Source organism: Larus michahellis, chromosome 4, assembly GCF_964199755.1.
Source record: "Larus michahellis chromosome 4, bLarMic1.1, whole genome shotgun sequence".
Taxonomy (NCBI): domain Eukaryota; kingdom Metazoa; phylum Chordata; class Aves; order Charadriiformes; family Laridae; genus Larus; species Larus michahellis.
In genome coordinates, this window is record NC_133899.1 from 85,797,942 (window position 1) to 85,812,548 (window position 14,607).

At 35.5% G+C, this 14,607-nt stretch overlaps 1 protein-coding gene across 2 annotated transcripts in view; it reads right to left on the bottom strand.

Annotated features, from left to right (window-relative positions):
- ELP4 (elongator acetyltransferase complex subunit 4) overlaps positions 1 to 14,607 on the bottom strand; it is a 149,985-nt gene that overhangs the window by 76,432 nt on the left and 58,946 nt on the right. For both annotated transcript variants that reach the window (XM_074586231.1, XM_074586230.1), the window contains 2 exons: positions 6,863 to 6,971; positions 4,065 to 4,171 (listed from right to left, as the gene is read on the bottom strand). In XM_074586231.1, coding sequence (XP_074442332.1) covers positions 4,065 to 4,171; positions 6,863 to 6,971 — 216 coding nt within the window. The remainder of the gene's footprint in view (positions 1 to 4,064; positions 4,172 to 6,862; positions 6,972 to 14,607) is intronic.

Sequence of the window (14,607 nt, forward strand, 5' to 3'; positions counted from 1 at the left end):
AGACAGTAACAAAGGGAGTTAATCAAATATGAACCTTCTCCAACTGTCTTGTCAAACCAGGTAATGATGTCCTGCCAGCCAAACTCAGAGGGAACATGTGAAACAAATACAAAAGTAAACAGGCCTTAAGCTGCCCAAGGGAAAGTCAGCAAGATGGCAATTTCAATCATTTGGAATAATACTAAAGCAGCCTTAGGCTTTTCTCAGAATGGAAACATGTCACTGTTACTGCAGTATTTCAACAAATCAGACTGCAAAAGAAAGGAACACTTATGTAATCGCAGCCGCGGAACAGCGCTTTACTCAATGGTGAGGTGGAAAATAATTAAGAGGAAATTCCCTTTCTGCGAGTAATTGTAAATGTACCTAAATAACAAAGACAAACAATGTTTCTTTAGAAATTTCGAGGAATGAGGAAATCAAATTTAGGCACAGATTCCTTTAGTTTTGACACAGGAGGCTTTGGAACAACAAAGATAAAGTTCTATCAAATAAAAGTATGAACATAATGTTCCTACAAAATTCATCAAATGTTGACAAAAGTTATGTTCAGAGCTACAAACAAAGCAAAAAGTACTTCAAGAACAATTCTGCTGAAAAGTTTCATTAAGATGAACGGGTTGTCATATCATTTAACTGAGAAATCAAAAAATATTTCAAATATTTGGGGAACTTACCTAATCAGTAAACTTTCAGTATGTGTCTAGTCATGTAGCCATCTTTTAGTCAATCATCAGAAAATCAAAGGCAAATTGGCATGACTCAACCCAAACTTTAATACCGCATGATTGTGTCGTGTAAGCTTGTTTTGTGCGAGGGCTGCTGTGGTTTTAGCAGAGAGATTAACGACCGGACCTAAGCTGGCCTCCAAACCTTGCCCTGCTGATGCCTCAAGCCCTTTGAAGTCTGACCATCATACCTGGCAAAACAACAGTGGGAACTAGGCTGGTGTCAGATCTAATCAAGTTTCCTGCCTCAGCATAGCTAACTATGGGGTACACTAATTGGCCCAATTGCGGATTATACCTTTTGCTACAGATTCAAGACAATAATTTAGTCAAATGATGGTTTTTATCTCCTTCTAATTAAGATTCCAAAGTGGGAAGAAATAGGATTAGACAGGCTAACTTCAAAATTGTGTCCTTTAAAGTGGTATGCACATAAGATAAATCTCTGATAATATTGCATATAATAATATATTGCTAGTAACTAATGTGTGAGGATTTGGGAAAGTTTGATATAGCTACTGCACTTTTTACCATAAACATGTAAGTTTTCCTGGAAAGGGTCTACCTCATAATTTACAAATGGAAAATGAATACTCATAAATATTCATTAAAAACATTTTCATCCTGAATTTTAAAAAAAATCCTTTAGAATACATTTCAGTCAAGTCTATTTTGACGAAGAACATACAAGAAAAACTGAAACAGTTAAATGATTCTGCAGACTATAAAGAGGCGGAGTCCCTCCCACAAAACTGCAATCTAATAAAACGGATTTGACATTTAAGGCTTTTCACTGATGAAGGCCAAACCATAAAGAGTTATTTAACTGGTGAGCAATCCAGAGACGAGAAAATCCATGTCCCATGCTCTTATTTTAAACTGTAAAAAAAGAATGGTCTAGTGATGAAACCCCTTTTTGGAGAAATTTTGCCATAAATCACAGGTTGTGCATTTCTAACTTTTCTTATGTAATTTGATTTTAAAGGGGCGTTTCAAGTAGAGGTCAACATTTTTACCCAAAATTGTGTATATAACTAAGCAGAAGCTTTCCAAAACACTGTAACATACTCAAAATATATTTTCATTTCACATTTAAGCTACATACTAAAGAAGTCATAAACTTAGCTGTACTTTGTATAAAGTATACTGTTGCTTGTATCCTACACTGTTGTGCTGCTTTATGTTTTTACCCCCAGAACCAAACCTGACTGCTGACTCATCACATTCTAACTGCAGAAACCCATTTTAGAAGACTGTATTCACATTCCTTCTTAATTCAATTTTCCCTTGCTCTCATTTTCTTATTGACTTCATTGCTCTAGTCAGCCTAGCTGTAGTCTGCCTCCCCTAATAGTATGAGGAAGAAAAACATATGTATTATAGATTAGTGAGATGTGTACAGGAAGATCACAGCAGGACAGTGATCTAACATGTTCAAAAAGGGCTAGTTTATGTCAGTTCAGCTTATAGAAAGCATATCTCTAACAAAACCTGAAGTTATTCAAAAGGGGCTGCGGTTGAGCAATGAAGGGAGAAATTACACAAGTGGGTCATCTACGCATGTCTAGGGCAACAGGTTGTTTCAAGAGTTCCACTACACCCCTGTTTCCAATCCTTCTGCCCCATGGCTAATTCAATTCTCCCGATAAGGTGTTTTTTTTCCCCCTTCCAAATTACATTACAAATGAATCCGAAATACAACTGACAGAAAAAATTACATCCTGAGTCAGGATTCATAGTGAGGAAAACCACCCCAAATATTCTAATTCATAGCTATAACAAATGAGAATTTACTATGCTGTGAAAGGAGCGTGCATGCTTCTCTGCACTTCCGAAAACAGTAGGAACATTTGTATTTTAAAACTAAACACAGGCTATTAAGGTTTTTGTTTCTAATGTACTGCTCAAAAGCAGTTGTTAAAATGGCTTAGTATTTCACAATGCCTGGTTTCACTAACCGCGTTCTCTGGAAAGGGAGAAACATTATAAAGGAATGTCTCTGGGAAAAAAACCCTCCTTCACGTATTTGCCTTTAAGTGGCTTCTGAAGAGGATACCTCTAGTTGAGAAACTTCTAGCACTCATGCAGAGATGACCTGCATGAAGAACTGGCTGCCTGATTAACTATTAACTACTCTCAATAGGATTAGATAATTAAAGACATTGATGACCATTAATTAGGAGGAGGGCACCTTAATTTGTCACTTGATAGGGCCCTTTCAATGATTTATAGGTTAGGGCTACTTGCAATTGTGAAGGGGAGGGGGCAGTGAAGAGAGAGAACCCTTAAGTTACCTTATCAAGTGGCCAGCTAAAAAGGGCAGAGGGTCAAATAAGGGCCAAAGTGGTCACTTAAGGGTGAAGTCCCAAACACCAAAGCAGTGCCAAGCCACATTGACCATCATTTGGTGATGGAGTAAAAAATATGCTAATTTATTGGTGGCAATTCTCTCTTTTTATGGTTTCAAGCAGTTAAGACAAGTGGCCTGCTTAAGAGCTTTTCATTTGAAAAGAGATTAAACAAAATGGTTTGTCAGGGATGCTTGGCTGTTTTATGTCTTTGTTAAAAAAAAATTTGCCCAGACTGTACCGATGACTATCACATCCCCCCAAAAGCCATCTTCCATCTCTAAGCATTACTTGGTTAATAAATACATCAGCTCTAATTGCTTAATAGTGCTATGTTCATTTGCTCTTTAGCAAGATTAAAATGAAATACATCTTTTGTATTACTGCCTTCTATCAGGACTGTCTGCATAAAGGTCACAGAAAAAAGTTTAAATTTAGTAGGAAATTTACTTAAGGACATTAGTGTAAATGATACTGTGTTTAAAATGACATAAAAGAGCGAAAGGTGATTTCAGTAATGCAAAGAAAATGGTTTCTGAATACTGATAAGGACACTTATCCCTCATACCACACACAATTTTAGGCAGCATTATACATTAAAATCCTTCTACTGGGGTAATAACATGTAGCTACTTTCCCACCCACTAACACAAGTAAGAGCAAGTCATTAACATTTAATTAAATATGCTCCTGACATCCTTAGAAACATGTCACGCTTTGTTATTGAAGGTTGTGGCCTACTTTCTATGTACATTTTAAACCAAAATAAACTATTTATAACGGACCGATTTAGTGCAGCAAACGAGACATTTTTAATTAGAAGGCATATTACAATATTTTATAAAACCGTTCAGGACAGCAAAACCAGGATGAAATGAATTTACAACATCTGATGCATATTTTATGTATTTCACAAAACAAAACATAAGAGATGGGATTAGCTCCACCTTTTGGGTTCTAAATAGTGAAACAAAACTGTTTCTCTTACCTCAATGGTGAACAGCTTCCTTTTTAATCTAAAAGCAAGGTCCTTCGTGTCTGACACATCACAGATCAAGCTATTAAGCCGAGGAATCTGATGTACGTGAACCAAACCTTGTGGAAAGAAAGAGTAAAGGAGGGAAAAAAATTAAGAAAACGCTGTCATCCAGATGCATAAATTAGAGTCTTACAGCAGAATTCTGTATATTTACACACACTCATCCTCCCCTTTTTAAACTGGAGCTTACTACCAGGAGCAATGAAGCAAACGGTGCGATTATACTCAAGTAATCAAGCAGAATAAGATAAACAGAAATCCTTGTGCGAGGAAAACTAATTGCACTTTGGTACAGAAGTACAGATGTAAAGAGGGATCTTAATACTTGTCAAAACTACAGCCGGTTTGTGTGTGATTTTCTCTTGTATTTACAGTAAGCAAATATGGCTATCACCTTGCATGCTGCCCACGGCACCACTGAGTGATCTTTATTTTATTAAATGCACCAGTAAGCAGCCAGCAAAACAAGGCTTATGGGTTACTGATAACCACTGAAGCTCTAATGAGAAGTACTCTGTTTTGCACCCTGAAAATGACTTCAAAAAAGTTTCTGGAAAATACCGATTTAGATCACGCTTTTCGATAAATTTTAACCCCTATGCCATCCTAGGAGAAATACGTTTTTTTCACGCGGGAGGCTTCTATAGCTGCTCAGATGTTTTTAACAGTACTAGGTGTACTGCAAGCTCTGCATTCTGTCAGCTGCAAATCAAGCTGATTTTTTCTGACAAGGACGCTGGATGGTTTTTGTGCAGCCTAATATAGTCTCTGAACAACCTAAGGGTGATTTTCTACATCTGAAAACCAGGAAAATTCTACACGGCTTCTCAATTACTGGCCTATATTTGCTATTCATAAAGCCAGCATCTAAATGGAAATACAGAACATTTAGAAAAGACATCTTGTAAATGGCAGCCGTGAGAAAAATTCCAAACACTAAACTCCTAATTTAAAATAAGGCAAGTATTTTTTCAGGGTTTTATTTATTTTTTGAAAAGGAAGAATAAGGGAAGAAAGTTTCCTAAAATTGAAATTCTTTAAAAAGCATAATTTTTATGGCTACTAATTACAAAAATTCTCAGTAATATTAGAAAAATATTTTTACACTTTGAAACGTTGTATCCCTGCCTCCAGTCCGGTGACATGTAAGAATTATTTGTTTGGCCTTTGTAATTATTGTGTACAGGAACAGCAGGTATAACACAGGGTTGCTTATATGCTGTATTCTAAAAAAATTATTTAAGGATCATTTATATCATTCTCCTGTTATTTTCTTGACTTTTCAAGCATTTAAATTTGCAAGCAGCTTAACAAAATTATTAATGCAGCATTAATTAAATAAGGCAATAATTTAATCTAATTTCTCCTACGTAATGTCAAAATCTTCCATCATCTGCAGCAAATAAATAATCTTAAAATACATTCTTAAACAAAAAGGAGCTACAAAGTTAAACCCATTAAAAATACCTATTTTTAGAATGTTAACCTAAGGTTGCCTAAACCTCAAAAGCCATGTATATTGGTATATAATTTTTATTAATTAGTACCAAAAATGATTTAGCATACATTTTTACAGGAAAACAGGAAATAACTGCTAAAATACACATTGTCTTAAAGGATCTCTTCCGTACTGAGAAAAGGAGTATCAAATTGACAGAATTATGTTAGCATAAACAAATGCCACATCACAATTATACAGTTGGAAAAATAATTAGGCAAATTATTCTAGCTTTTGTTCATGGTTTCTTTTACATTCACCTTTTTTCAGATAATGAAACGTGCACTATTTTCATAGTCAAAAGGATTTTTCTCTGATTTATTAATTACAGCCTGCATACACACAGTGGTGTCTCAACACCATCTTTGCATCTTTTTCTATGTATTCTGCTGTGGAAAACACTGCCACATTCTCACATGTTTACAGCAGGTTTCGGATAAGCAGTTTACTGTCAACTAAAGGTTTCCATGGAACTACAGTAGTATCACAATAATAATAGCTGTAATTTATGCACACTCAGAGCACCGCTCCGGATTAGCTAAAATTGTTTGTTCTTCGCTGCTTTGGCTATGCATAACTTCTAATCTAATATTTTAAAATTTAAATAGTTCTGCTGCAACTGCCAACAAACTCTTTGCGAAACAAAATGCAAGATTAAACACTATTACGTGTTTTGAAGATAAATCACTTGAAAGGCTTAATGACTTTTTACCCACATTAGTTTCATATTTTACATGCCACACATATCCACATTCATTTCTTTAAGTGCGTAAGTGCTGTAACTTAAAGCTGAAAAACAGAACATTATTTTTCAGATCTACCACATCATTTAGCTGTTTATTCACCTTAATATAATATATGTTTTTCCGTGTTCTCTATTTAAAACTTGGCAGATCAAAAGTATTGATTTCATGACAAGTTCAGCTTGCTGGTCAGATGATTGCCAAGCCTCCTCTGCATGTGAATTCCCCAAAGCCTGCCTGTTGAGATGTACATCTGATTGAGCCATGCCTCAGTAATACGGCTTGACAACATGCAAGGAGTTGCCATGTTTCCTTTGCAGCCTTAATGCACTTTACTGAAAATTTCCCTAACTCAAGACTGGTTAGCAAGGAGAAACATTTAAGAGATATATTCTAAAATGAAACCAAACGGTACTTTATAGCAGATACCCAATTGGAGGGTAAGCTGCTAAGTGCCCTAGAAACACTCAGGGCAGACTTTTTGCATTGCTAAAGATGGAACTTACCGTGGTAATCCTTGTATAATGGATTGGTTTCTCTCTCAGAGCCAATAAATGATTCAAGACCAACTACCGTATCTGACAAGTTTGTTACACGTTCCATAATTGCTTTATTCTGTAAGACATGGAAACAAAATACACATCCTATGTGATGAAAAAGGTAATTAATGTTCATAGAGTAAGCCTTGGTCTTCTCAATGACAAGCTGTGGGTAAAAAATAGGTCATCAATACTTACAAATTACATTAGAGGGCTTAAGACTTGAAATTTCTGTCTAAAGGAAACAAACATTTGACAAGCAGAAACCATAAAAGGGCTAACTCAGCACTAAATTAATATTTTCCTAAATCTTTACAATATAAACACTTGCTCACATCAGAGACATCTACAAGCTATGTGGCAGTTAAGCGCCTCTCATAGACTTCTACCATGGGTCAGATCCCCAACTGTCCAGATGTGTTCTGAAAACCTTGCTTTTTTAACACACTAATATTTTGAGCAAGCACAATCCACACAATTTTTCATTTTCGTCATCCATCAAACATGGAAAACCAAAGCATTTTCTCCAGTATTTTTCTTTCTAAAAGTTCCTCTCTACACAACATATGAATCTAAAGCTAAAAAGTTGCATTACCATTTCTCAATATATTTGTGATTTATAAGTGATACCTTATGTCTTGTGCAATGATGTACTGTTGTGCCTTAAATAAGCTGTTTTTAATAAGCTGCATAGTTTTCTTTACTTAGTTTTATATAGCAGAAAGCAACATTCAAAGGTCACAACAGAGATCTTTAGAGGTAACTCAGGATAAAATGTTCTTAAATGCTTTGATGATGTCAGTATTTCATGAATAAAAAAAAAAAGAGACGAATCTGTGCAAAATAGCAAAATATTTCTTTAAGATAAGAAGTAGTTATCTTAAAGCTGCCTGGACAGCTGGTATACTCTTGTTCTTGATGGCTGCATCTACTATACCCATCATACTTCCAGGGGTATCGAGACCAATCACCTCAAAATACCCATTCCACATATGAAGAATGAGCTTTGTAGTGCCAAGTTATAGTTGTGTATTTTTTATTAATTTTAAAGCATTTTGTACATTCTGCACTTCTTCCATAAACTATACAACCAACACTTATTATGAAATGCCAATTTAAATACTAGTAAACCATTTGATAATAACAATTTATAAAGTAATTAGAAGCAGAAAGAAGGGAAACATCCCTAGGTATGTTAGAAAAGTCAATGCATAGTACTGCCATACAGGTTTATTAAAATGGTGATCAATATACCAATTCCTTTCACGAACCCACATTTCAGTAACAGTGGATTTCCTAGTCACAGAGAAGCCGACGAAGCAAACGTGAAAGTTGAACATTTCCTACTCCCATCAAAGCATTTTCTGAATTCTGTTTTTTGACCGCTACATAAAGTAACTTGTGGTCTGCCCTGCACAGCCCAATCTGCTCAGGTTACAAGGCCTAAATCCACTGATCCCATGGTACCTTTACACCCCCTCCCTTCCCCACCTTATGGGCCAGATGGCATTAAATCCTGGGGACTGGTCTCTTTTCAAAGCCGCTACTTGTGCACAGGCCAAAAAGATCTATCCCCATGGAATCGGGGAACTTCGATTTTACCTACAACGTCTAATGATGGATAATAACATAGTGTTATACTACAGAATTTCCTTTCTGAGGAATATCATAAGCGATCTGAAGTAAAAGAACGCTGCCTACGCATCAATCCTTAAACTTCATTATTATACCCACCCCTGAAATATTAAAGCTGACTTGAAAATTATTTCATCTTTTACGAAGAGAGAGACAGTATGCTATATTTTAATGGAAACTTTTGGTCACATTATTCTACAGGGGCAATCACATAAAGATGGTCAAATATAAATCTGAAGTAGCCAGTGAACCTTTAAATCCACGGACCAGAAATTACCGTATTCTGCCAGTTCTTCAGCAGGCTGCTGCATGTTATTTGTATAACCAAGAAATACAACATTTTTACAAAAATAAATAAACACTGATGATTTCTGGAAGCTTACCTAAACTCTTTGTATAGAAAAAATATTCTATTATTTGAAAAAAATGTTTGCTGTCCATTAATGTTTTTGCTTGCTGGTTTTGATAACAATGGGTTACAAAAACTGTGGATAGAAAGATGCTCAACCAGCAGCAAGGTATCCTTGTCATTAAGAGTCTTGCAAATCATAAAAATAGCATCTTTCCTATTTGGTCCTAATTCTGGAAAGATTAAAGTGAGGGATAGCAATTCAATATTTGCCTAATGATACATACTTCAATACGTTGGTTTCAGCTCTTCTTCTGAACAGGTTTGCTTTCTTAAATTGTAGTCTGTTTGCCCCTGTTGATTTTGGTTTTGCTTTTAAAGTGTGTCAAAATACTCTCCTGGCTTAATGCACTGTATCTTGGGAAATATTTTGCACAGTGTATCGCCACCAAACAGACATTTGCTTATGTGGCATTGTTGCCATAGATCAGTATCTATCACGTATTTTCTAGTTTGCCGTGTTCAGCACATTAATGTCCAATCAAAGCTGACGTCAGCACACAGATAGTTGTGATGTATGGCATACTGACATAAACACACAAATCATGTTGCCCCATCTGGGCTTGAAAATTTAACAGAGCTCCAGATCTTCCTCCAGCCCCATACAAATCTACCTCCTGCTTCTGGCATAAACTTGGCAGCTCTGGAGGTGAGCCAGGACATGGTTAGGAGGGAAGCCAGGAACGGGGAGATTCAGGGAAAGAGTTTGTTGGCAGCTAGAAGAGGTATTGTTTTAAATTACACTAAAAAATAAAAAAACCCAACCCAGTCCTGGAAAGTTTTCAGTCTTGCTAGATGTACTGCAGTTTTTCTAAATTAGTTAGTTCAGCCAAAACGTAATTATTCTAACAACATGGTAGCAACCCTGTTGTGCAGGCTAGGCTGGGCATCCATTCTATATCTTACTTTGTGCTCACTCTTTTAGACAGACATTTTCTTTTAAGTGCAAACTTGCAATATTTGGCCTCAACCAAAGTGTACTTTCAAAATAACGTCTCAAGAAAATCCATGTAGGTAGTTGGATATGTATATGGGAACTATACATATGTGTTTAACCAGCTTTCGGGAAGGGCAATTATGGAAAAAGATTGCTTTGTCTTGCTAATTTATTTGCAGAATCTACATAGCTTTGAGTAATTATTTGTGTGTGTTTAAAAATACTTATTTATAAGTAAAGCAGTTCAAAATGTATCATCTCCTGTGTCTGAGTATAAAGCGTGGTATTCTACCAACACAAATGTATGTATAGCCTGTATGCTCAAAGTTACATACTGAAATTAATACTGTGTGTTTCTACTGGACCGAGTTCTTAATGTACCACAATGTCATCATTACTACTATTAATCAAATCAATCTTGGTTCACCTGGATTCCGTATTAGGAAAAAAATCTGTCTTTTCTACTTTGCTCTTATTTCTAGTTCTCCTCTGATTTTCTGTCAAAATTTTTCTAACAGCCAGAGATATGTCCTCCCATTTTCATTTTGTAAGTTTCTAAAGAAATGAAAAACCTCACAAAATTTAAGTAATAAAAATATTTAAGTTCTCAGTCCTTGCGCTGCATTAAGTAAAGACAAGTCAAAGAATGGAAAATTTTCTTAGAATGGCTTCAACTTTTCTACACAGTACATATAAACAATCTCAATATTTAAAAGGAAAATAAGTGATTCATGTTAAGGATCTAGAAGGAGATCCAACTAGCACATTAAGCTCTTGAATCACCTGGGATTTTGGATCGGGATCATCTTGAATGTATTCCGATCAATACATTAACATAATTTAAATACTGATTTATATATTGAAGTGAAAATAAGGTATTTTAAGGCTATGTCTCTTTTCAAAGATACATTAGACCTACATTTTGGCATAGGGCTATATGACTTCTGTACTTTTACATTCTGGTAATTGAATCCCATCACTGATTTTACTTTAAAATATTTAATTAAGAGTTAATACACTGAATACTATAGTGGGCTTCAATACCTATAAAATGACCAACAAACAACTGCTAGCACTGGGACAAAACACAGTTTAAATGGTGAGTTGCATACATTCTGTACGACAGCACAGAATTTAAAGATGAATTCAGATACTCCCCACAAGTCTAGGTAAAACTCTAATTGTAGGCAACAATTTGTGTTGTTACCAACAGGTGAGTCCAGTGATCCTGACACTTCATTTGAACAAAGGTCTCAATAATAAACAGCAAGGAACCACGTTCATGCAAAGTAATACAAACCTTATGAACTTAAAGCAAATTTTGGTGCATGGATTTTCAAAAAAAGCTCAAAAACTGGTTGTGCTTTTTTTTTGTTTCTGTTACATTACTGGATGGATATTCAATAGATGAAATAATTCTTGATATTTTCTAAGAGATTATCACACAATAATGTGGTAATGACTTCACAGTACACAAATATTGACCAGTTGTCATTACTACTTAATCTCCAAAGGATTTTAAATTGAAAAGATAAATTATTAATATTAAGAAACATGGCTTAAATATTTATCACCATTTGTTAATAATTACTGCTCAGAAAATCACAGCATTAACCATACATTTTTTTTGCTGAAATAAGTCAGGTATTCGGCCCTTGTACTGGTTTTATAGAGAGATACAGTTTGTGCACTTTTTCATTATTCACAAATCCTGAAAATAAAAGATTAATAACCGCTCTGCCAGAAAGTGTTATATCAGTAATTAACAAAGACAATGTAAAAAATTCTATACTTGTTTTGACTCCAAATAGATTAGCACCATTCCCAGTGCTTGCACACACTGAATCTACTAACTGAACTTTGAATTTTGGCTCTAAAATGAATGTACTCTCAAAGCACTGGAAGATAAGACAAGCAACAGTACATGAACAAATTTTGGTATGTAGAAATTTGTATCAATATCACAAGATAACTGAATACAAGCTTGATGTCTTTGCTGGAAGACAGATATCCTAGAAATATACTTTAAGGATTTTCTACAAACCACAATGCCTTCAGTGATGAGAAATCCACATTTAGGGCTTCTGACTGATTAGGCATCTTCTTTTACCTTTGAAGAACCTTACTGACTATAACAGAACTTAGGTATAAATACCCGTTCATATGGCTGAAAACACAGAAGCATTGATTTTTGGTTGATTTATTTATAAGTACGTTGTGTTACATTAGCTAATTTCTAGCAATGAACAGTATCTTTGAATAATTTTAAGCAAGTTGCAGAAGCAAAGAAAGGACATGTAGTGAAGACATGAGCAGGTAATTAGATGCAAGGTACTCGTAAAAATGGGAAGGGAGTAACAAAGCATCTGTTGGCCAATATGTTACACAACGTATTAATTCCAGATTTTGGTTGTTCTCCTAAAGCTGCTTTCAATGTTTGCCCTGAGAGTCTATATAAACTCTAAAGTCTTTCAATTGTGAAACTAGCTAGAACTAATATTTTTGTTTCTGAAAAACTCAAAACATTTGAGCCATGGCTTCCTCATCTTACACCTAAACCAGTCACTACTGTTATTATCAAATATATCAGATGAAGGTGGATGACACAGTGTCCAATTAAAAAATTCTGGATAAATTTTCAGGAAAAAGAATCAGCCAGGAAATAAAAACTAAATATCACACACTAAAAAAAAATATCTTTGGATCTTTACTGAAGATGGATGGCCTGGACTTGTTAATTACTTGAGCTATAAAAGAATCTAATGCCAGCAAACTTTGGCACCCTACAAAATAAAACGTACGTCCGTTTTGCCATTGGAGGGAAGCCCTAAAGGCCAGCAGTGAAATGAGTGATGACTCAATATAGATAAAACAAGCAAGTCAATAACAGTTGCTGCTGAGGCCTACAAAACCGAAAGTGAGAACAAAGACTATGTAGCTTAAGTCAAACTTTCCATCTGTTGATCTCCAAGTGCTTTACAAAAGACAGGCAAGTGCTGCATTCCTCATTTACAAGTGATGTAACAAGCACAAAAACGTCGTATGAGTTGTCCAAAGTCACAAGCCAGTCAACAGAGAGCTGGGAACAGAACTCAGCCTTTCATTGAAGCTCTATCTACGCCCCTCTATTTGAGGCTTGGTTTAGGAGGCTTTGGGGTACCAGGAAAATATCTGGTGGTATCATGAAGATGATGTAGGAGTTAAAGCCCAGAAAGTTGGTGCTGAAAATCCCGTTATTATCTGACTGAAAGAGGTGACAGATGTACAGGGTATTAAAGGGTGACACTTTCTGAGCTGAATGCTGCTTTTCTCTTCTGACTGTTTCCTTAGCATTCAGTAGCTGAAAGCACAGGCTGCATGTGACTATGTGTGGTTCTGGGTGCAGGGCTCTCGCATGAGTCCTGCTGCAGTGGGTAGATGAAATAAGCCTGATTGAGCTCTTCTTCCGTGAAGGATGAGGGGCTGAGAAGAAATTAGTACAAGATCTGGGCTGAGATGAGCCCAGCATCTCCCCTGAACACTACCTGGTTCTTATATTAATGAGATTGTTATAAAAGCATATATATGGAAAACCGTATGTTACTATTTGTCTTTAATTATCACAAAAAGGAAATGACCATTTGAACAGATTTTTTTTACAAAATTAAACACATAAAATATTCAATCCTACAAGTTGGTCATGGTGTAAGTATAAAATACAGATGCAAAAGTAGACTGAAAGAATGAGAGTCATATTACAAAAGAGACATTACAAAACTGCTGAAATTAATGTATTTGAGACAAACTGGCTTAAGTAAAATCTTATGATTCCACTGAGAATTATTCATTATAACAAAAGAGTTTAGGAGTTCCTTTTGTTGCCATTTTGCCTGAAGAAAATGTCACTGCAGTGTGCTTACTAATTCAGAAAGGCTAACTATTGCTACAACTTCAATTCTTTAAACAGTGAATTGCATTATATTCACAGGTGACCAAAAAGATCCTCCACTATTATTTCAATTAATAGTGCACAAATATCAAAAGGAACACCTAAATAACGCTGGCAATCAAGTGGCAAGATCCTGAAATATAAAATCATTTAAAAAACTAATCCCTTATTCAGTATCAAATTATAGGCTGTCATCAGGAGCAGGCTGGCAAAGCTGGGTCCAGATGGGAAACTGGCTGGGCAATAAGAAGAGGTAGGGTGGAAATGATGGGTAGGCTGGAAACGATGGGAACCTAAGGAAAGACATGACTGCTCCCTCTGCTGGCAAGGTTCTCCCCTGCTTTAATTTTTAACTAATGAGTAGGCATTTCTTTAATTATTTAGGATCTAGCCAATAAATAATGCAGAATGTTCCTGCCTCAGTCTGTTGCTGTGTGTTTGCACATTTTTAAACTTATGGTGCCCTATTTCACTAGAATAATTTGCCATAGAATTAAGGCTCTGATGGATATCTAATGGTGGAGTTACTGGCTTTGTATTTTAATTGTTCATAATTGAAAGGCAAGATTAAGATATTTAACCTTCGAAATATTCTATTTTACAAAGTATGCACATTTTGTATTTAATTTATACATTTCACAATACTACGATAAATTGCTCATCATATTGTACTATAACAAGAACGCTTTTATGTAGCAGTAAGATACTATAAAATGAAACATTCTGCAACACAAACATACTAAATTACACATCATACCAAAAAAGTGCCATTCTTCCATGAGTAAAATTCATGACCAGAGAAT